At 33.4% G+C, this 24,624-nt stretch overlaps 1 protein-coding gene across 1 annotated transcript; it reads left to right on the forward strand.

Annotated features, from left to right (window-relative positions):
- Window positions 1-4,737: 4,737 nt before the first annotated feature.
- Window positions 4,738-24,273, forward strand: LOC120576070 (putative pentatricopeptide repeat-containing protein At1g12700, mitochondrial). The gene is made up of 3 exons (XM_039827037.1): window positions 4,738-5,381; window positions 17,148-18,228; window positions 22,488-24,273. Exons 1-3 carry the CDS (start codon window positions 4,831-4,833, stop codon window positions 24,213-24,215), a joined length of 3,360 nt encoding a protein of 1,119 aa, XP_039682971.1. The 5' UTR covers window positions 4,738-4,830; the 3' UTR covers window positions 24,216-24,273.
- The last annotated feature ends 351 nt before the right edge of the window (window positions 24,274-24,624 follow it).

The following is a 24,624-nucleotide window of genomic DNA, read 5'->3' on the forward strand; positions in this document are numbered from 1 at the left end:
AGACTCCTCGACAAATGCAACTAGACACATGCATGTGGTACCATATTCAAGGCCGAAGCCCTCACCGCTGTTTGAATGGTTAAAGCATTCATCAGGACCTAGTCCTCACCGCTTTGACAACAAGGTGTTCCAGGACATAAGTCCTCCCGCTTTTGAATGACAAGGCGTTCCAGGGCAAAAGCCCTCCCGCTTTTATATGCTTATGCAATGGACTCCACTTGTGTATATCTACATACAACTCAACAATGCATATATATGTATATGACTTACAACTTCACAATTCAACAACATGTATGATTTTAATTAAATATAACATACATCCCAGTCAACAACAAATCATCATAATCAACCAATAATCTTAGAAAATGCATAATTAATTATAACCATGCTCAGACATCAGATCATTTAACACAATGCAATTAAATAACAGACAGCTTCAGGAACTGAGCAACTCGCCTCGTGAGTACTTCTATTCGCTATGGCAAACTCAAGAAATGGGTTAAATACTCTCAAACACCTTAATTGAACTCATGGCACTTCTATTTGGAGGTTGGAATTATTCCATAAGTTTTGGATTAACTTAGAAATGGTTATGCTGAATTTTCCTACGATTTCACTAAGACCTCCTTGGAGTATTTTCATCATATCTCAAAAACTAAAAATCATTTTCAAGTCAAACCAACTCTATTGGAAAGCTAACAAATCATCTACAACTTCATGTTTACACCAAGACCCAGTTCAAAACGGAAAGGGGTGAAAATAGTGAAATAAGAAGGATCTGATTCACAGAAATCGTGTCACGATTTTAGAAAATCGTGCCACGTTTTTGTGCCCAGAACCATTGAATTTTCGGCCAACAAAATTGTCCACGCTTGCCAAATTGTGACACGTTTTAACAGCATCAGTCCAGAAATCTGCTTCTCAAAAAGTGCGATTTTCACCATTTCGCGCGTAAAACTCCAACCGTTAATCGATTTGGTGCCGTTTTCGCCTACACGCTCCTGACACTTGGCTCTATCTTAATCTACAGCAATTTCAAGTCTCAACCATCCCAAGGATCATTTTCCCCAAAACTCACATAGTCTCTTATTTGCAAAGAACGTTTAGACTCCGACTTTTCAAGGGAAAATCCCAATTTCATTAACCCAACCCCAAAACTGATCGGAGCATTAGACTATGAATAATATATAATCGAAACACCATCCGTACAAAAATTCTATGGATTTTCTATTCAATTAATAACTAATTTCAATTTCTCAAAACCTAATCCCAATTATTCAACCTAAGAACAACAACACGTTAATTCACAATTAGAATTATACACTATGATTACTGAGTGTTAGTTCACCCTTACCTTAAATTGATGAACAAAGCTCTACACGATCTTCTCTTCGATACTCTAGGCTCCCTCTTGGTTTTTCTCCCAAAAATGCTTCCACGTGAAAATGTTTCTGACTGACAGTTTCCACTTCCCCAAATTATAACACTTAACTCCTACTTAATTCCTTTAATTAAATATAACCCCCAAAACTCCAATTATTCAAATTCTCACTTATTCTATTAAATAGTAACATAACTTATTTAATAAAATATAACACACCACATAATAATATAAATCATATATATATATATATAAAGACTTTAAATCGACCAATAATAATTAAATAAATTGGGGCGTTACAACAACAACTAACATTACTGAATTATTAGTCTCACCCTTACTTGTATGAAGAAAATCGCAGCTCTCCTCTTGTTCTCTCTTCTCTTGGCTTTTTTCTCCTTTTCTCCAAAACAGTCGTACGTACTAACTTTCTAAAACTAGGTCTTTATCTTTTATAACTCTTCCTATTTCTTATCTTATCTCATTATTCTCCCCTAAACTATCTAAATATCAAAACAGCCCTCAACTAAATATTTTTATTTCTTTTCAAATCTTATTTTATTTAACAATAAAATAAGTCTCATAATCTTATCAAAACACATCAAATCTCCCAAATCAACTTAAATCGTCTTAATTCAACAAAACTCACATATATATTATAAAAATATAATATAATTGCAAAACTCGATTAAATAATTAATTAAACGAAAGTGGGCGTTACAAGTGTCGTCAGCAAATTGGAGATGAGAAACAACTACCGGGTTGCCGCCCGAACCGAGTACCCTGAAACAATTGGTTATCAACCATGACTTTCATCAAAATGTGAAGTCCCTCCGCCGCAATAAGGAACAAAAAAGGTGACAGCGGGATCCCCCTGACGCAGACCCTTGTGAAGTTGAAATTCATCTGTAGGACTACCATTAACAATTTAGAAACATGAATAAATATTTCTTACATCTTTATTCTACAAACATTATATAGGGTTGTTCGTGATGCAATTTAGATCAATTTTGAGGTAAAAACTCATCGATCAAAAATAAAAATCAAATGCAGTTATGTTTGGAAGACTATATACAAAAATCGATCTAATATGATACAAATATACATGGTTAGTTTGAATCGGTTTTGATTATCCAAAATATAAAAGTTAATTTTTTTTAATTAATATTAATATTAGTCAAAGACGGTAAAATAATAAATTTGATCCAAAAATAACATAAAATATATTAAGGGATTAACAATAAAGAATGAAAGTGAGCGATTTTGTTAAAAATACTCTCTCCGTCTCAAATTGTATGTCGCTTTAGGAAAAAAATTTGTCCCAAATTATATGTCGCTTTACAATACCAATGATATATTAATGCTACTTTTTCTATTATAACCTTAACTATTTATTACACTCTCTTCTTTCAATTCTTTAATTTATCTTTTCCGTATTATTTACTAAGGACTATTTTGTAAAACAACTCATAATATCTCTTCACACAATATTAATTACATTTCTTAATATGTGTGAAATGCCCAAAACGTCATACAATTTGGGACGGAGAGAGTATTGTTCTACAATAACTGATCCATTTTACTTTACAATGCAATATTAATTTTTTTTCCAATTATAACTCTAATTAATATTAATTTCATCACTCTAAATTCAACATATTCTATTTGCATTTATGATAATGATAAATATATCAATAGCTTAATACATCATTTGATCCTTTAACTTATTTTTGGTTTTCACTTTGGTCCTTTAACTAAAAAGTGTATCAATTTGGTCTCATAAATCTTCTGCCGTTTAGTATTTTGGTCCTCTCCGTTAAAATTTTGTAAAATCTGTTAACTAATTTCCACGTGTCAATTAAGATTGGTGATCAACGGTTGAATTTAAAAAGCCCACATAGCATACAGTGGACTCACAACAGATGATAACATCTCTTGTCATCTTCTTCCCTCTTCATCTTCCAACGTCATACCCAAAACAAAAAATAACAATTCAGCAACAACTTTTCTTCAAAAATAAAAATAAAATTCAGCAACAACTTTCTTTTTCTCTATGACTATTTCCATAGACAAAAACAACAAGAATTCCATCATCGCCATCAACAACCATTAAGCAATAAATTCACCTTCTCTAAAAACCAAAAACTCCTTCAATCTCAATACATAAAATCACAAAACCACTTTATCTCTCTAAAACTTAATTTCTCCAAACTATTACAATAACAATGTCCTCTGCACCACCCGTTCTCCCTGTCACCACCGTCCCTCCACCATCAACCACCACCAGATGCACATTTCCGGCATCGGATCTGACGTTTCAGAAAACTCTCCCGCCGTCCGCGTCCTCATCAACAAACTCTCTGAATCACTCTGCAACGGCCTCGCACAAGGCCGTCCATGGACAGAACTCGCGACCGCTCCGCTTTCAGCAAACCTGAATCCTTCTCCGACACCACCCTTCGTCGTTTTTCTCACCAGCGTTGGATCTGTTCTTGTTTCCGTTTTGATGCTCAGTGTTGCTGTTGTCTGTCTCAGATCCGTTGAATGCTGAAAACATATATTTTCTATTTATTTTTTTTTTGTTAATTTCTTAATCTCTATTGTCAATAGGATTCATATACATGTATGTGAAGATGAATCTTGAATATTATATGTAAGGATCTTTGCTATTTTCTTGTTTTGTAATATATACGGGTCTGGATTTGGTTATGTTGTTGCTTAGATCTCACTATTTCTGATTCAAAAATTGTTAGTTGATGGTGACGAAGAATTGTTGTTGTTTCTGACATGGAAATGGAGTCATGGAGAAAGAAAGTTTGAAAATGAGAGGGAAGAAGATGACAGGAGTTGTGAGTCCACGATATACTATGTCTGTTTTTAAATTTAACCGTTGATCACCAATCTTAACTGACACGTGGAAAGGAGTTAACAGATTTTGCAAAATTTTAACGGAGAGGACCACATTAGTAAATGACATAATATCTATGGGATGACACTTTATAGTTAAGGGACCAAAGTGAACATAAAAAATAAGTTAAGGACCAAATGATGTATTAAGCCATACTTAATAAGAACACTTAAGACTTTTTTTCTATCCTTCACTAATATTTTTCTTAACAAGTATGAAATGACTCTTTATATAATACTCCCTCCGGTCCTATTTATAAGAGAATTTTGGGTCAATAAAAGTTGATATATTTAGTTAAAATTCAGTCCAAATACATTCACTTTTGTTGACCTAAATTTCTGTTATACAGAGTGAGTAGCACTGTTACTTTAGCTGAACCCACTAAACATTTGTCTTTAAATTTCCATTTTCCGCCTTGTCCAAATACATTCACTTTGTTGATCTATAATTTCCGTTGAAGCTCCGACTATCAATCACCAACAACAACAGCTTGCGTCTTCTTCTACCGCTTACCAAGCAAGTGCCGCTCACTCACGCCCAAATGTCTTCATGCTGCGCCAGGTTTCGATCTTCTACCAATCCCATTTCTCTTTTTCCCTTCTTAAGAATAAGATTATACTCTCACTCTTCATTCAATTCAAATAATCTTGATAATGTTGTTTCTTCATTCAATCATATACTTCATATGAATCCCACTCCATCGATTATTGAATTTAACAAGATATTAGGTTCCCTTGTTAAGTCTAACAACAATCATTACCCTACTGCTATTTCCCTTTTTCATCAATTGGAATTTCATGGAATTACACCAAGTATTGTTACTTTCAATATTCTCATTAATTGTTACTGCCATCTTCCGGAAATGGATTTTGCCTTTTCTCTATTCGGGAAGATTCTTAAGGTTGGGTTTCAGCCGGATATCATTACCTTTAATACTCTTATCAAAGGTTTGTGTGTTAATGGTAAGGTCAAGGAGGCTCTGCACTTTCACGATCATGTGATTTCACTTGGATTCCACTTGGACCAAGTTAGCTATGGGACCTTGATCAATGGCTTGTGTAAAATGGGAAAAACAACCGAAGCCTTACAAGTGTTGAGAAAGATTGATGGGAAATTGGTTAACACTGATGTGGTAATGTATAGCACAATCATTGATAGTTTGTGTAAAGATAAATTGGTGACCGAGGCATATGTGTTATATTCTGAAATGATTACAAAGAGAATTTCTCCCGATGTTGTCACTTTTAGTGCTCTGATTTATGGATTTTGCATTGTTGGTCAACTGAAAGAAGCATTTGGTTTGTTTCACGAAATGGTATTGAAAAACATCAACCCTGATGTGTATACTTTTAATATATTGGTCGATGCTTTTTGTAAGGAAGGAAACACGAAAGAAGCTAAAAATGTGATAGCTATGATGATGAAAGAAGGTGTGATACCGGATGTTGTTACCTACGGTTCATTAATGGATGGATATTGCCTAGTTAATAAAGTAATAAAGCCAAACATGTGTTAAGCCTAATTTCTCGAATGGGATTGACTCCTAATGCTAATAGCTATAATATTATTATTAATGGATTCTGTAAGATTAAAATGGTCGATGAAGCCTTAAATCTCTTTAATGAAATGTGTTGCAGAGGAATTGCTCCTGATAAGGTAACTTACAGTTCTCTTATTGATGCTTTGTGCAAATCAGGGAGAATCTCTCATGCATGGGAGTTTCTTGATCAGATGCATGATAGAGGTCAACCTGCCAATGTAATCACTTACAACTCCTTCTTACATGCTTTATGTAAAAACCATCAAGTTGACAAGGCAATTGCATTGGTCAAGAAAATTAAAGACCAAGGCATTCAACCAGATATTAACACATACAATATACTTATCGATGGACTATGCAAAGAAGGAAGACTTGAGAATGCACAAGTGATTTTTCAGGATCTTTTGATTAAAGGCTATAATTTAACTGTTTGGACATATACTATTATGATCAATGGTCTTTGTTTAGAGGGCTTATTTGATGAAGCTGTGACCCTGCTGTCAAAAATGGAAGACAATGGTTGCATTCCAGATGCTGTAACTTATGAAACAATTATCCGTGCTCTCTTTAAAAATGATGAGAATGATAAGGCAGAGAACTTCTACGTGAAATGATTGCTCGCGGTCTACTGTAAGAAAAGTATTAGTTAAGATTATTTCTTGTTACTTATTAGGTTACTTTTTAATTTTGATGACAACGATTGAATCCTAGTTATTCATTTTCATGTTTGCTTTAATGGTTACATATGCAAATGATGATCAACTACACAATGACCTCAGTATCACCTTAGTTCTAATTTGAAATCGTGTTTTTATTTTTGAAATATTTTTTCTTTCCATTGTATTGTCATTTTTTCTTCATATCGTTGTACTTTTTTTTTCATTCATTGGTTATTCTGCGTTTTAACTCACAGACCAAATAGAAACTATTATGGTTATTCTTTGTGTTCTTTGGCTGGTGGTCGTGTGTGATACAATTCATAAAATCGTGATATGTGATATATTTTTGTGTTTTAGACTTGTATAGTTTTATATGGTTGAGTCACGTACAAGTTGTGCCACTGTCGTTCGAAAAGTTGGATGGGGTCCTCTTTTTTCTTCTTCTTTGATGTTGGTAGGATGGGTCTGATACACTTTCATATTTTGTGCTATCTTGAATTTGGTATAAGGTGCATGACTCATTGGTGTAGTCATACGATAGTAATATAACAATGTGTAAGGAATGTTGACAATTACAAATATTTTTACTGACATAGTTTGTACTCTAAGATTCTAGAACCTTCTGCTGAGCTCTAGAAGCTTCAGCTGTTTGTTCCAGTTCTGCCAGTGTGGTTAAAGTTAATTAGCCACCTCTGTCCAGTTGACACTGACAACTAGGTTGTAGGTTAACTCAATAGTGACTGTAGGTTAAACTTCCCTATATAGGGATTGTAATCTGTATTTTCTGCTCTGCAATCAATAGATTAAATAATAGATCTTAGAATTCCCTGTTTTCCTGTTATACAATAACTATAGAAATTCATTTGGCCGAGCGGATGACAATCAACAACCTCCTCACTATTTAATGAATGAATTTAATCTAGAGATGCAAATCAAAAGATTAGATGTTACCTTTTTGGACACTTTGTGTCTGGTATAATTTGTTTTTTCTTCCCTTATTTTTTTTTTATGTTTATTTGGCATGTATCTGTTGGTTCAGTTAGATTATCGGAACTTGGAACACTCAATCTTGTTGAGTTTACATATTAGAATGGACCTTGGAATTAAAAAGGTTGTCAAAGACTGAAGAACAGGAGCATAGTCTAATTGAATAATAGCAAAGTTCATTTTCGTAATGCATTGTCTGAATATTGGTATGCCTCTGGTTGGTGGAGGATTTAGTCTCATTTTGTGTGTGATATTTTTCTGACCTTACATGTCTTTCCCTTTTACAGCTCTAACTAATTTAACCTAAAATACAAGAAGCCTGAAATTGTGGTTTATAAAGAAATTAGAATCTCTTTGGAAGTTAATGCAAAAACTACTTAAGTTTTAGAATCTTTATCAGAAAATATGTGCATTCTTTTGTTATTTCTAACACAATTATGACTCAAAAAGAGTCATCTGATCATATACTAAATTAGGGCTTTTTACTCTTGATATAAACATTCTGGTTCTGTTATCACTACCTTGTTCCAAATGAGAAAGTAGGATGGTTTGACAGGTTTTGTGGTTTTCAATAATAGGACAATCCGGTTGTCTAGAAACCAGATGAAATTTCTAACAAAATAATATTCAGTTAGTGCTCCAGGTTTACTGATAGGATTGATTTAAGCTGTGCTACAAGTTTTTTTTTTTTTACTATTAATTAATGGCTTTAATATGTGTTTCGTCCCTGCAATTAGGGCTCATTTAAAAATTGGTCCTTGTAATCACTAATCCTGGCAAACTACCCTCCCAAAGTTTAATCATTTAAAATTTGGTCCCTGAACCTAGTTAATTACTGCCACGTCACTGATTAGCTGACGTGGCAGTGGGACTCAACAATTATGGACATGAACAGACGAAAATACCCCTAAAGGTCTTAGCCAAACGTGAATGCTTCTTCCTCCAATCTAATTGTTCATTTCCCCTTCTCTTGTTTGATTTGCAACTCTTCTTCTCCCATAAACATATTCAACATCCATGAATTAATAACCTAGGATTAAATATAAACAAACATTAATTTCCTATGAGTAAAACATTATGAGCTTCAAATAACAAATCCATTATTCATCAACCAATAAAAATCAAAACTTTGTTCACAATTTCAACCAACCCAGAAGGAGGAAGGTTGAGATCTTGCGGTTCCCTCAATTCACGTCCCAAAACCAAATCAATTCACACATGAGGGCAGTTTTATTCCATCAAAATCATTTCACACATGTAATCTCATGTCCCAAAACCAAATCAATTTTTTTTCCTGCAATTTGAACTAACCCATGACTTAACAGTTAGAGAGCTTTGTGGGTAATGATAATTGCATCCCAACTACAAACCTTGATTCCCCAAATTAGTTTTTCCCTATTTTTAATTTGAAATTTATGTTGTTGTAATTTCAAGTCATTGTGTTGTTGTCGCAATTTGATCACTGTCATAAGCCACATGAAGTAAATGGGAATGGAACATAGCTATAAGAAGAGGATACAACGTTGAAGGGTTAATGATGGAGTTTAGGACGTTTGCTCCAAAGGCTTGTGAACAGAGAGGCCGGAGAGAACGGACACCATGTATACCAGTGAACCGATTGCAAGTTCAAGTTCTCCTAGGTAGCCAAGGAACATCATGGACACCATGGAACGAGAATAGAAAATAAGAGCTGTTATGGGCCTATGGCTATTGGGAAAACAAGGATCGTTAGGGATTTCATTTCTTCCATGATGGTTGAAAAGGAACATGTATTTGGTTTGGTGTGGTCACTTATTTGACGGCGGCGAAAAGAGGATCGACGGTGGGACTGTTCACGCCGCCATGTTGTTGGTGGTGGTGTTTGTTGTTGTTCAAGTTGTTCTGGGAGTTAAGAGATGAAGGTTTATGTGAGGAGGAAGAAGTGGAGAAGATGAATTTGAGGGTATATTGGTAATTTTTGTAAATATTTCAGGGGTATTTTGGTTTGTTCAGATGAAATAAGTTAATCATAACTGCCACGTCAGCTAATCAGTGACGTGGCAGTGATTAACTGGGCTCAGGGACCAAATTTTAAATGATTAAACTTTGGGAGGGTAGTTTGCCAAGATTAGCGATTACAAGGACCAATTTTTAAATGAGCCCTAATTGCAGGGACGAAACACATATTAAAGCCTTAATTAATTGATGATGAATTACTTGATTGATCAGTATGTGCTTTTTCAGTTGAAATTTTGCTTTGCTCTCAACATAACAAACTTATTTTATGATGAAAGTCTTGCAGTTGGCTTGATTACATCGCATTAAGTTCCTCCTTATCTCTTGAACGGTAAAACTTGGTTGAGTTTTTATGAGGTGGATAGACCTTCGAGTTGAAGAAGTTAAGCATGGCTTAGAAAGATGTGGTGAGGATGATGGACCTTTGAATTACTTGAGGCTTTGACAATTTTGAAATAAGGTAGAGCTAGAAGGATTACAAACAACTTTAGAGGTAATATCAGTATCATGTTTGGATCTTTGTAGATGAGTTGACACTTCATATTTTTATTAGTCTACATGGATTTCAAGTTGTATATTCCATCGTCAATTTCTACTCAAAAACAGAAACATATATGACTAAGAATATCATAAGATCAAAATGTCAATTTGATTACTAATTATGTCACAACTATGAAAACTGTCACTGAATCGCTCTGTCTATTGGAGGTCTCATCCCCCTTCAAGATCATAATGAAGCTATTAATATCTTGAAGGATTTTACAAATATGCATACAATTAGTAACCCTTTCTTTCTTTGAGTTTGAATTGAATCTTCTTATATTTTAACAACAATTTAAGAAGAAGAGGAAGGTTGATCCATCTCGCATTGTTGGTCCATATTTCTCAGCCTCAGTTGCAATTACATAGTGTTGTGAGACAATATTTCTTTCACCCCCTGCCAGTTTTACAATCTCGTCTATAGGTCTTACTTCCTTTCCTTCCCCACTTTACTCATGTGACTGTCACTCTTCTGAAAATCTTCTTTTATATTTGTTTGGATAAACAACTTAATATAAGCACTTATCATATAAGTGCTTATGTATAAACTATTTCTATAACAAAAAATAAACTTAAGTCAAATTGTTTTCATAGAGGTTAAAAGTTGTTTTGATAAGTTATTATGCAGAGCTTATGGAAATAAGTTGAAAACAGTTATGAACCTAATTGGATATTTTATAGAAATAAGTTATTCCCTAATTTGGAAGCATTTGATAGCTTTCTTAATTGAGGTGCAAAACTTTTCTGATAGCTAATAGCAAGCCTAGCATGAAATACTAGACATACGTGATTTTGATACCGTGCTTGGTAGTGTGGTTATGCTGTCTGTGGAGTGGACCTGTCTGTGTTTCCAGAATTTGTGTCTAGAAAAGTAATGAATCTGTGTTGATGGTTAAGAATAGCGCTGGTAGTGTCGTTATGCAGTAGCACTTTTTACTGCACCACCAACACTGTTATGGCTTTGAGCAGTTAGAACACCAAAAAGTGATAGCTTCGTTGGAATTGAAGAAGCACAATAGAGTGATTGAATTGAACGGGATAGTTTGGCAGTTGTAGTTGTAAACAATGTAGTCAGGAACGAGTTCCTACGTAGGATCGGTCGGCCGGTGAAAGAACGTAAACACGAGGAACGTAACACGGTTCGTAAGCAGGATCGATAGGTTGTCGATAGAATTGAGATAAATATATAGGGAAAATAGAGGAAAAACAGGGGAGCCAAGCATAAAAACAGAGATATTAGAGGAAAAAATGGCAAAAAACAGAGGAAACAGAGCAAAACAGAGAAAACATGGTTCGTAAGTAGGATCGAAGCACGGTCGAAGTGCTGTGGCACGTAAGATCGTGCGATCCTACGTGCTGGGACTCGTTCCTGACTACCTTGGTTGTAAAGGAGTGATATGGCTTGGAAACAGGGAAATTCTTACTGTTTTTGGAGATTAGCAAGCAGACTTTGCTTTGTTTTGGTTATTTAAAGGGGTATATTGGATAAAGAACATTAGGGATTGTGTTTTCGAAGATTTTGATATTAATATGTACTCCATTTAGATTGGATTTAGATTTGAATTTGGATTTACTTATGATTATAATTAGTAAATTTTCAATTGAGTTTTGGTGATACATATTTTGACATAAGTTTCGTTATGTTGCAAAATATGGTTTTAGACATGTGTTTTAAGAATGGTGTTTTGAAAACTACGGTGATGTTGCAAAGTCAATTGCGTAGTAGAAAGCTTCTAGCGTGGTTAAAAATCCATCAATGTCACTCCTTTGAGCCTATTGGTAGTTTAGAAATGTTTTGTTTTGAGTTGTACAAACATCTAGTTATGTCACTTTGAGATTCTGGCTGATAATACAAGTTTATAGACATGATTCATATCTTGGAAAATATTCAAAATACAGAGGGTACTATGTCGAAATTTCAGTGGGTATCATTTTAAGTGAAAATCAATTTAAAAATTGTTTAAATTATAGTGTGCCAAGTGTCGTTAATAGACTTGCCTGACTAGGATGTTCTAGTTCGTGCGCCGATCACTATTGTGAATTTTGGGTCGTGACAACCTCATCTCATTTAATTGTATAAAAAAATTAATGTTTAATATTTTATTGTCAAACCTATTATTTAATTTTTAAATTTCCTCTTAATTAATAGGGTGTTTGTTAACTTTTACTTTATGAGATTTACTTGAAGAGAGAAAGTTATGACTAGTTACACATGATTTTTTTTTTTTTTTGTCAATTTGTACACATGAATTTATTCATCCTTCTAGAACGAAAAAAAAAATTCCACGCTTTGCCTTGAAAATAAAACATTTTTCATAGCTCAAGTGATTATGTTCAACCTGTTAATGAGCTTCACCAAATGATGAATTGTAACACCCCGTTTCCCAAAATCAATTAAATAATAATTTTTCAACATCAGAGTAAAACCTCAAACGGCATGTCACATCGCATTCATAATAATCATCTTAAATAGGATATAATTAAAATTCATTTAAATAAACATCCTTCAAATTTTCATTAAATCTGCAGCGGAAATTTTATCACCAACAACAATCCACAACTGTCATAAACTCCATAATAAATTCTTGGCATGAAAGTCTAAATATCATAAATTCCAACACCAGTAGGGCTACACCAACAATATTCAAAATTTGATACATAGGAAGAAATTAAACAAATAAAATCCCATCCCATGTAATCAGAGCCCTAGACACTTTGAGCCACCACCAACTACTCAGGATCATCTGCAAGTTACCCATAGGAAGGGCAACGTTTTTAAGTAGAAGGGGTGAGATTCACAACAATAATATAGATAAAGAATGCATCAATCGAATCTAACACCCTATCATATAATTCATCAACAGTATATAAATCTCATTATTTTCAAACATCATCAACAACGGTAATTAATAACCCACTCAACGACTCATGCAACTCATCACCACTCCACTAAGACTCCGCTAACAACACCCATGCATGTGGTATCGAAATCAGGACCGTAGCCCTCACCGCTGTAGAATGGTTAAAGCATTCATTTTCATGACATAAATCCTCACCACTAACACCACTTTGAGCAACTAGTACTCCACCACTTTGAACGACAAGGCGTTCCAGAGCCGAAGCTCTCCCACTGTTATGCTTATGCAACTGACCCACTTGAGTATATCTACATACAATCCAACCTATGCATATATATGTATATGACTCACCTCCCCAATTTACAATATTCATGTATAACTTAATTAAATAAAAGCATACATCCAGCCATCATCCATTCATTACCACCAATTTATAACATCCAGAAAAGTACACCAATCATAAAAGCCATGCTTTAATCAAGAAGACAAATCAACCATTCACAACAGAAATCAATCCAACAAAATTATGGGCAGCTCGCCTCGCGAGCACATCTGCTCGCTATGGCGAGCTCAAGAAACAGGGCACTCGCCATGGCGAGTTCGAGGCGAACTCGAGCCGAACAGAAATATGGTGCTCTCGGGAGTTTTGACATTTTTCTCACTAAATCTTCATTTTTAAGTTCTCTAATCATCCTTTTAATCTGAAAAATTGTCCCAGACCTCTCCAAAAACATCTAGGCACTTAAAACTATCCAAGTTACGGCTTATAAGAACACTTCAAAAATCCAGTTTTCCTCGCAGGTACTCGCCATGGCGAGCCATCTCACTCGCGAGGCGAGCCATGAAGTTGCTCACTCGCTATGGCGAGCATAGGCTACTCGCGAGGCGAGTGATGAACTTCTGTACGGGCAGAATGCAGGTTTTTCCCAAAAATCCCATTTTTCTCATCTTCACTCCCCAAATTAGTTTACAGATTTGAAATGAAATGTTGTTCACACTTAGAACCTATTTCTAACCCCAAAACATCAATCTATGCACTCAAATCCACTAATTCAACATAAACCTAGAATTCCCAATTTCTACCAAAACCTGTCAAACTCAAAATCAGAATTCAAAATCAATACAATTGCAGTAAACCTCACCCTTACCTTAGTTTTGCAGAAGAAAAATTCACAACAAAAGATCCTTGGCTCTACTTGCTCTTCTCTCTCTTTTCTCCCAAAAGTCTTGTTTCTACGTAAAATAGTTTCTCTGGTTTTTCCTTTCTTTAACTCCCAAAATGTAACTCCCCTAATTAGCAATTAACTCCCCCCTTAATTCTATTAATCATAACATAACCCCTAAAACTCTAATTAATTATCTTTCCCACTTATTCTAATTATTAATAACATAAACCATATAATTAAATAAACACACCACATAAATCACTAAAAATCATATATAAGACTCCACATAATCAAAAATATTAAAATAACGATTAGAGTGTTACACGAATCGTTTGGGAGAACCCGAGTTCGATTCCTAGATGGAACAATACTTTAACAAACTGGTCGATCTCTGGATTATCAAAGCCCCTTCATTTGTTAACCTTTATAAAAAATATCTTTCTCGAAAATATTTGATACATAGGAAAAAAATTTAATAAACTTTTGAGAAACATGAATAAATATTTCTTACATCTTTATTCTATAAACATTATATACGGGTGTTCGTGATGGAATTTAGATCAATTTTGAGGTAAAAACTCATCCGATCAAAAATAAAAATCAAATGCAGTTATGTTTGGAAGACTATATACAAAAATCAATCTAATCTGATACAAATATACATTGTTTAGTTTGAATCGGTTTTTGATTATCCAAAATATAAAAGTTAATTTTTTTTAATTAATATTAATATTAGTCAAAGACGGTAAAATAATAAATTTGATCCAAAAAATAACATAAAATATATTAAGGGATTAACAATAAAGAATGAAAGTGAGCGATTTTGTTAAAAAAATACTCCCTCCGTCTCAAATTGTATGTCGCTTTAGGGAAAAAAATTTGTCCCAAATTATATGTCGCTACCAATGCAATATTAATGCTACTTTTTCTATTATAACCTTAATTATTTATTACTCTCTCTTCTTTCATTTCTTTCATTTATTTTTCCCATATTATTTACTAAGGACTATTTTGTAAAACAACTCATAATATCTCTTCACACGATATTAATTACATTTCTTAATATGTGTGAAATGCCCAAAACATCATACAATTTGGGACGGAGGGAGTATTGTTTTACAATAACTGATCCATTTTACTTTACAATGCAATATTAATTATTTTTTTAAATTATAACTTTAATTAATACTAATTTCATCACTCTAAATTAACACTTGGACTTTTTTTTCTTTCTATCCTTCACTAATATATTTTTCTTAACAAGTATGAAATGACTCTCTATATAATACTCCCTCCGTCCCAAATTATATGTCACTTTAGAAAAAATATTTGTCCCAAATTGTATGTTGCTTTACAATACCAATGAAAAATTAATGTTACTTTTCATATTATATCTTAACTATTTATTACTCTCTCTTCTTCGAATTCCTTCATTTATCTTTTCCATATCATTTATTGAGGACAATTTTGTAAAACAACTCATAATATCTCGTTCCCACACAATATTAATTACATTTCTTAATATGTGTGAAATGCTCAAAACGTCACACAATTTGGGACGGAGGGAGTAGCACTATTACTTTAGCTAAACCCACTAAACATTTGTCTTTAAATTTCCACTTTACACCTTGTTTAATATTTGTTTGTTTGTTTCACTTTCCGCAAAAAGGAAATTGTTGCATATTCCTAAAAAAAATAAAAAAATAGAAATTGAATTGGGGAAAAATCTATAATTTCCGTTGAGTAAATATTCAATTTCCCTCCTGAAATTGTAAGTTTCATCAATTACCCCTCTGAAATTAACAAAATTTCAATTACCCCCTGAAATTTCACAACGTTAGTCAATTTACCCCTTCCGTCAAATTTTTCTGTTAGTGAACATGACGTTTTGCAAATACCCCCAGAAGTTTTGCACTTATGTGCAAAATGCCCTCCAAACTTAAAAATTTATATTATTTTTTTATTAAAAACAAACAATTAATAGTTAAATATTAAAACTAACTATTAATTTTGGAATTTGGGAAAACTACATGCATATATACATCAAAATAGGCTCCAAAATGAGGAAAAATATGTATTTTTTAAAGTGACAATAATGAGATGATTTGTAGATTAATATTGGGGGTTGTGTAGTTTAAATGGTTTGAGCAAATTGTTGAAGGAGTTGGAGGAGTTAAAAGACTAAGGTAGTGAAGGAGAAAATATAAATTTAAATCTGATTATTAATTTGTTTATAAACCTCTAAAAATAATAATTTGTCTATTAGAAATAACAATTATTGTCACTTTAAAAATACATATTTTTTCTATTTTGATGTATATATGTATGTAGTTTTTCCAAACTCCAAAATTAATAGTTAGCTTTAATATTTAACTATTAATTGTTTGTTTTTAAGAAATTTTTTTTTTTTTTTTTTAAGTTTAGGGGGCATTTTGCACATAATTGCAAAACTTCAGGGGGTATTTGCAAAACGTCATGTTCACTGACAGAAAAATTTGACGGAGGGGGTAAATTGACTAACGTTGTGGGGGTAATTGAAGTTTTGTTAATTTCATGAGGATAAGTGATGAAACTTACAATTTCAAGGGGGAAATTGACTATTTACTCAATTTCCGTTGAAGCTCTGACTATCAATCAATCACCAACAACAACAGCTTGCGTCTTCTTCTACCGCTTACCAAGCAAGCAAGTGCCGCTCACTCACGCCCAAATGTCTTCATGCTGCGCCAGGTTTCGATCTTCTACCAATCCCATTTCTCTTTTTCCCTTCTTAAGAATAAGATTATACTCTCACTCTTCATTCAATTCAAATAATCTTGATAATGTTTTCTTCATTCAATCATATACTTCATATGAATCCCACTCCATCGATTATTGAATTTAACAAGATATTAGGTTCCCTTGTTAAGTCTAACAACAATCATTACCCTACTGCTATTTCCCTTTTTCATCAATTGGAATTTCATGGAATTACACCAAGTATTGTTACTTTCAATATTCTCATTAATTGTTACTGCCTTCTTCGGGAAATGGATTTTGCCTTTTCTCTATTCGGGAAGATTCTCAAGGTTGGGTTTCAGCCGAATACCATTACCTTTAATACTCTTATCAAGGTTGAGAAAGATTGATGGGAAATTGGTTAACACTGATGTGGTAATGTATAGCACAATCATTGATTGTTTGTGTAAAGATAAATTGGTGACCGAGGCATATGTGTTATATTCTGAAATGATTACAAAGAGAATTTCTCCCAATGTTGTCACTTTCAATTCTCTAATTTATGGATTTTGCATCGTTGGTCGACTGAAAGAAGCATTTGGGTTGTTCCATGAAATGCTATTGACAAACATCCTCCCAGATGTTTATACTTTCAGCATATTGGTTGATGGTCTATGTAAGGAAGGAAAGATCAAAGAAGCTAAAAATGTGATAGCTGTGATGATGAAAGAAGGTGTGATACCGAATGTTGTTACCTACGGTTCATTAATGGATGGATATTGCCTAGTTAATGAAGTAAATAAAGCCAAACATGTGTTAAGCCTGATTTCTCGAATGGGATTGACTCCTAATGCTAATAGCTATAATATTATTATTAATGGATTCTGTAAGATTAAAATGGTCGATCAAGCCTTAAATCTCTTTAATGAAATGTGTTGCAGAGGAATTGCTCCTGATAAGGTAACTTACAATTCTCTCATTGATGGTTTGTGCAAATCAGGGAGAATCTCTCATGCATGGGAGCTTCTTGATCAGATGCATGATAGAGGTCAACATGCAAATGTGATCACTTACAATTCCTTCTTACACGCTTTATGTAAAAACCATCAAGTTGACAAGGCAATTGCATTTGTCAAGAAAATTAAAGATCAGGGCATTCAACCCAATATTAACACATACAATATACTTATCGATGGACTGTGCAAAGAAGAAAGACTTGAGAATGCACAAGTGATTTTTCAGGATCTTTTGATTAAAGGCTATAAGCTAACACTCTGGACATATACAATTATGATTAATGGTCTTTGTCTGGAGGGATTGTTTGATGAAGCTATGACCCTACTGGAAAAAATGGAAGACAATGGTTGCATTCCAGATGCTGTAACTTATGCAACAATTATCCGTGCTCTCTTTAAAAATGATGAGAATGATAAGGCAGAGAAACTTCTACGTGAAATGATTGCTCGCGGTCTACTGTAAGAAAAGTATTAGTTAAGATTATTTCTTGTTACTTTTGAATTTTGATGACAACGATTGAATCTTAGTTATTCATTTTCATGTTTGCTTTAACGGTTACATATGCAAATGATGATCAACTACACAATGACATCACTATCACCTTAGTTCTAATTTGAAATCGTGTTTTTATTTTTGAAATATTTTTTCTTTCCATTGTATTGTCATTTTTTCTTCATATCGTTGTATTTTTTTTTTTCATTCATTGGTTATTCTGCGTTTTAACTCACAGACCAAATAGAAACTATTATGGTTATTCTTTGTGATCTTTGGCTGGTGGTCGTGTGTGATACAATTCATAAAATCGTGATATGTGATATATTTTTGTGTTTTAGACTTGTACAGTTTTATATGGTTGAGTCACGTACAAGTTGTGCAACTGTCGTTCGAAAAGTTGGATGGGGTCCTCTTTTTTCTTCTTCTTTGATGTTGGTAGGATGGGTCTGATACACTTTCATATCTTGTGCTATCTTGAATTTGGTATAAGGCGCATGACTCATTGGTGTAGTCATACAATAGCAATATAACAATGTGTTAATGTATATGGAATTTGACAATTACAAATATTTTTACCGACTTAGTTTGTACTCTAAGATTCTAGAACCTTCTGCTGAGCTCTAGAAGCTGCAGCCGTTTGTTCCAGTTCTGCCAGTGTGGTTAAAGTTAATTAGCCACCTCTGTCCAGCTGACACTGACAACTAGGATGTAGGTTAACTCAATAGTGACTGTAGGTTAAGCTTTCCTAATAGGGATTTTAACATAATAGATCGAATAACAAATTTTAGAATTCTCTGTTTTTTGTTAAACAATAACTATTGAAATACATTTGGCTGAGAGGTTAATTCCACCATTACACATTGTACTAGCTTAATATTTCTTTTGTTGAGTGGATGAATATCAACAACCTCCTCACTATTTAATAAAGGAATTTTTATCAGTAGAGATGAAAATGAAATGTTACCTTTTTGAACACCTTGTCTTTGGTAGAATGGACCTTGGAATTAAAAATATTGTCGAAGACTGATAGTTGATTGGAAAGATAGCTAAGTTCATTTTCGTACACAGTGATGCATTATCTGAATATTGTTATGCCTCTGATTGGTGGTGGATTTAGTCTCATTTTTCTGACCATAATATAAGAAGCCTGAAAATGTGGTTTATAAAGAAATTAGAATCTCTTTGGAAATTAATGTAAAAACTGCTTAAATTTTAGAATCTTTATTAGCAAATATGTGCATTCTTTTGTTATTTCTAACACAATTATGACTCAAAGAATCATCTGATCATATGCTAAATTTTTCGTGTTTAGCTGCTCTTGTTAAGTCCAAAAGAAGATTTTTAAGTGTTAAGTGATATTAGTAATGAAGGTCTGATTTGCATTTTTGGCCAGCAAGCTTTAGGATATGTTTAAATTGAAGGATTTGAGCTTATATACTGACATAAATACTTGTGGGATTATTTGGAATAGTTTATGGAAAGAACTTGGGACATATCCACAAGTTGTTTTCAACTAAGGTCTCCATTCTCTAATATAGCTTATTAAAACAACTTCTAGCTTATACGAAAATAGTTGGTTCAAGCAGTATCACATGCTTTGACGATGGGTTATGCATTTCCTTTATGCACATTTCTCACACTTCGTCACCTTTTTACGAACTCTAATATTCAGTCTATTCTTTGGTTACTGTCTTACTGTAGAAAGCCAAATAAACTACCTCTCCGATGATAATTTATATTATTTGATGAGTCTATTCTCACACCTTCTCTAGTGCACATTATATGATGCTATTCTAATTTTCCACCTCTTTCATTTCAATCTAGTTAGTTGACCATCATTCCAATAAGGCATGATCCTAAAACTTAGCCTGGAAATGGGATAAATAGGTGGGTGACTAGTGGCAGTATTGCTTAGCCTGCATATTGAAGTTGTAATGCAAAAAAGTAAAAAATTAAGTTTTTGGAAGGGTTCGAAGTCTGAGTCATCAATTGTTTTTGCACGTTTTTTTGTTTCTAGCGTGCGTTGTGTTGGTAGCTGTGGCTATGTTGCTGGGAGGTTGTACTGTGAAGCTGTTTTTGTGTTGATTTTGCTGCTGTATATCCGTGCAGTTTGTTTTCTCGTCGTTTTTGGCTTTCAGTTCGGTTAAGGCTTGTTTTTGAGTTTTTTTTTTCGTTGTAGGGGCATGTTGGCTATGTCAGACTAAGCCAGTTATTCAGAAAATGAAGGTTGATTAGATATTATGGGGAAGTTGGACTCACTATTGTGGCGGGTATGTAGGTTGTACTAAGTCAGTATGCATTGCTGCCCTGTGTTGAGTTTCAATTATTGAGTCTGTTGTGGGAGGTTGGATTCCAATTTCAGTTTGAATTTAATATCTTGCCTACATAATTATGCAATAGCTAAGAGGAGGTTGCGTTGTGCTGGTGTCAGTACTTGTAGTGTGCTGGAGTCGGTTGTGTTCACATGATTCTTGTAGTTTCTACCGTTATCATTGGCGTACTTAAAGATCTATCCAGCATCCAGTGGATACCTTCCGTTAGGGCTTTTTAAGCTTGATATCAACATTATGGTTCTGTTATCACTACCTTGTTCCAAATGAGAAAGTAGGAAGGTTTGACAGGTTTTGTGGTTTTCGATAATAGGACAATCTGGTTGGTTAGAAACCAGATGAAATTTCTAACAAAATAATATTCAGTTAGTGCTCCAGGTTTACTGATAGGATTGATTTAAGCTGTGCTACAAGTTTTTTTTTTATTATTAATTAATTGATAATTACCTGATTGATCAGTATGTGCTTTTTCAGTTGAAATTTTGCTTTGCTATCAACATAACATACTTATTTTATGATGAAGGTTGATCCATCTCGCATTGTTGGTCCATATTTCTCAGCCTCAGTTGCAATTACATAGTGTTGTGAGACAATATTTCTTTCACCCCCTGCCAGTTTTACAATCTCGTCTATAGGTCTTACTTCCTTTCCTTCCCCACTTTACTCATGTGACTGTCACTCTTCTGAAAATCTTCTTTTATATTTGTTTGGATAAACAACTTAATATAAGCACTTATCATATAAGTGCTTATGTATAAACTATTTCTATAACAAAAAATAAACTTAAATCAAATTGTTTTCATAGAGGTTAAAAGTTGTTTTGATAAGTTACTATGCAGAGCTTATGGAAATAAGTTGAAAACAGTTATGAACCTAATTGGATATTTTATAGAAATAAGTTATTCCTTAATTCTTAATTGAGGTGCAAAACTTTTCTGATAGGAATACAATTTAACAAACTTTTCAGAGACATGAATAAATACTTCTTACATCTTTATTCTACAAACATTATATAGGGGTGTTCGTGATGCAATTTAGATTAATTTTGAGGTAAAAACTCATCCGATCAAAAATAAAAATCAAATGCAGTTATGTTTGGAAGACTATATACAAAAATCGATCTAATCTGATACAAATATACGTGGTTTAGTTTGAATCGGTTTTTATTATCCAAAATATAAAAGTTAATTTTTTTTAATTAATATTAATATTAGTCAAAGATGGTAAAATAATAAATTTGATCCAAAAAATAACACAAAATATATTAAGGGATTTTAACAATAAAGAATGAAAGTGAGCGATGTTGTTAAAAAATACTCCCTCCGTCTCAAATTGTATGTCGCTTTAAGGGAAAAAGTTTGTCCCAAACTATACGTCGCTTTACAATACCAATGCAATATTAATGTTACTTTTTCCATTATAACTTTAAGTATTTATTACTCTCTCTTCTTTCATTTATCTTTCCCATATTATTTATTAAGGACTATTTTGTAAAACAACTCATAATATCTCTTCACACAATATTAATTACATTTCTTAATATGTGTGAAATGTCCAAAACATCATACAATTTGGGACTGAGCGAGTATTGTTTTACAATAACTGATCAATTTTACTTTACAATGCAATATTAATTATTTTTTTTCCAATTATAACTCTACTTAATACTAATTTTATCACTCATATTTCAACAGATTCTTTTTTGCATTTATGATAATGATAAATATATCAACACTTAAAACTTTTTTCTTTCGTTCACTAATACATTTTTGTTAATATATATATGAAATGAGCTCTACTAGTTTAGCTAAAGCCACTAAACATTTGTCTTTAAATTTCTACTTTCAGCCTTGTTTAATAGAAATAGAAATTGAATTGGGGAAAAATCTATAATTTCCGTTGAAGCTCCGACTATCAATCACCAACAACAACAGCTTGCGTCTTCTTCTACCGCTTACCAAGCAAGTGCCGCTCACTCACGCCCAAATGTCTTCATGCTGCGCCAGGTTTCGATCTTCTACCAATCCCATTTCTCTTTTTCCCTTCTTAAGAATAAGATTATACTCTCACTCTTCATTCAATTCAAATAATCTTGATAATGTTGTTTCTTCATTCAATCATATGCTTCATATGAATCCCACTCCATCGATTATTGAATTTAACAAGATATTAGGTTCCCTTGTTAAGTCTAACAACAATCATTACCCTACTGCTATTTCCCTTTTTCATCAATTGGAATTTCATGGAATTACACCTGATATTGTTACTTTCAATATTCTCATTAATTGTTACTGCCATCTTTGGGAAATGGATTTTGCCTTTTCTCTATTCGGGAAGATTCTCAAGGTTGGGTTTCAGCCGAATACCATTACCTTTAATACTCTTATCAATGGTTTGTGTGTTAATGGTAAGGTCAAGGAGGCTCTGCACTTTCACGATCATGTGATTTCACTTGGATTCCACTTGGACCAAGTTAGCTATGGGACCTTGATCAATGGCTTGTGTAAATTGGGAAAAACAACCAAAGCCTTACAAGTGTTGAGAAAGATTGATGGGAAATTGGTTAACACTAATGTTGTAATGTATAGCACAATCATTGATAGTTTGTGTAAAGAGAAATTGGTGACTGAGGCTTATGAGTTATATTCTCAAATGATTGTAAAGAAAGTTTCTCCTGATGTTGTTACTTTGAGCTCTCTAATATATGGATTTTGCATTGTTGGTCAACTGAAAGAAGCATTTTGTTTGTTCCATGAAATGCTATTGACAAACATCCACCCAGATGTTTATACTTTTAATATATTGGTTGATGCTCTTTGTAAGGAAGGAAAGATCAAAGAAGCTAAAAATGTGATAGCTGTGATGATGAAAGAAGGCGTGGAACCTGATGCTGTTACATATAATACATTAATGGATGGGTATTGCCTAGCTAATGAAGTGAATAAGGCAAAGAATGTATTCAACGTCATAGGAAAAAGGAGAATGACACCTAATGTTTGCAGCTACAATATCATTATTAATGGTTTATGTAAGATTAAAATGGTTGATGAAGCCTTAAATCTCTTTAATGACATGTGTTGCAGAGGAATTGCTCCTGATAAGGTAATTTACAGTTCTCTTATTGATGCTTTGTGCAAATCAGGGAGAATCTCTCATGCATGGGAGCTTCTTGATCAGATGCATGATAGAGGTCAACCTGCCGATGTGATCACTTACAATTCCTTCTTACACGCTTTATGTAAAAACCATCAAGTTGACAAGGCAATTGCATTGGTCAAGAAAATTAAAGATCAGGGCATTCAACCCAATATTAACACATACAATATACTTATCGATGGACTATGCAAAGAAGGAAGACTTGAGAATGCACAAGTGATTTTTCAGGATCTTTTGATTAAAGGCTATAAGGTAACACTCTGGACATATACTATTATGATCAATGGTCTTTGTTTAGAGGGCTTATTTGATGAAGCTGTGACCCTGCTGTCAAAAATGGAAGACAATGGTTGCATTCCAGATGCTGTAACTTATGAAACAATTATCCGTGCTCTCTTTAAAAATGATGAGAATGATAAGGCAGAGAAAATTCTACGTGAAATGATTGCTCGCGGTCTACTTTAAGAGAAATGTAGCTATGTTCATTTTGTGATGAGAATGGTGTAGTTTTAGTTGAAAATCATGTCACATTATTTTCATTTTGTTATTGTAATGATCGAAATGGTTGATTGTTTTGATTATTGACTTAGTTATATTTTATTTCCAATGTGCAGTCAATTTTCTTCATATTGTTGTATGATTTTTTTCATTCATTGGTCATTCTGAAGTCCTGAGTTTTAAATGGTTCATGCAGTTGACCCCATTTAGATGGAAGAAACATTTGTTTTTTTTATTGCATTTTTCTTACATTGTTTCCACATCAAGGGAAAATGTAAGTATTCAACCTTGTGTTTGTACCATCTAATTTTTCCATAAGGCGACAATTGTTGATATATTCTTTGAAGTTATTGTTGGCCAAATAATTGGAGCTTTT

The sequence above is a fragment of the Medicago truncatula genome, chromosome 6, assembly GCF_003473485.1.
Source record: "Medicago truncatula cultivar Jemalong A17 chromosome 6, MtrunA17r5.0-ANR, whole genome shotgun sequence".
Classification (NCBI taxonomy): Eukaryota; Viridiplantae; Streptophyta; class Magnoliopsida; order Fabales; family Fabaceae; genus Medicago; species Medicago truncatula.

Coding starts and splice junctions, on each gene's coding strand:
- LOC120576070 (XM_039827037.1), top strand. CDS start 4,831: ATGTCTTCATGCTGCGCCAGGTTTCGATCTTCTACCAATCCCATTTCT. Junction 5,382..17,147: donor ACAACCGAAGCCTTACAAGT/GTTGAGAAAGAT, acceptor ACTCTTATCAAG/GTTGAGAAAGATTGATGGGA. Junction 18,229..22,487: donor TGATTGCTCGCGGTCTACTG/TAAGAAAAGTAT, acceptor AAAAATCTATAA/TTTCCGTTGAAGCTCCGACT.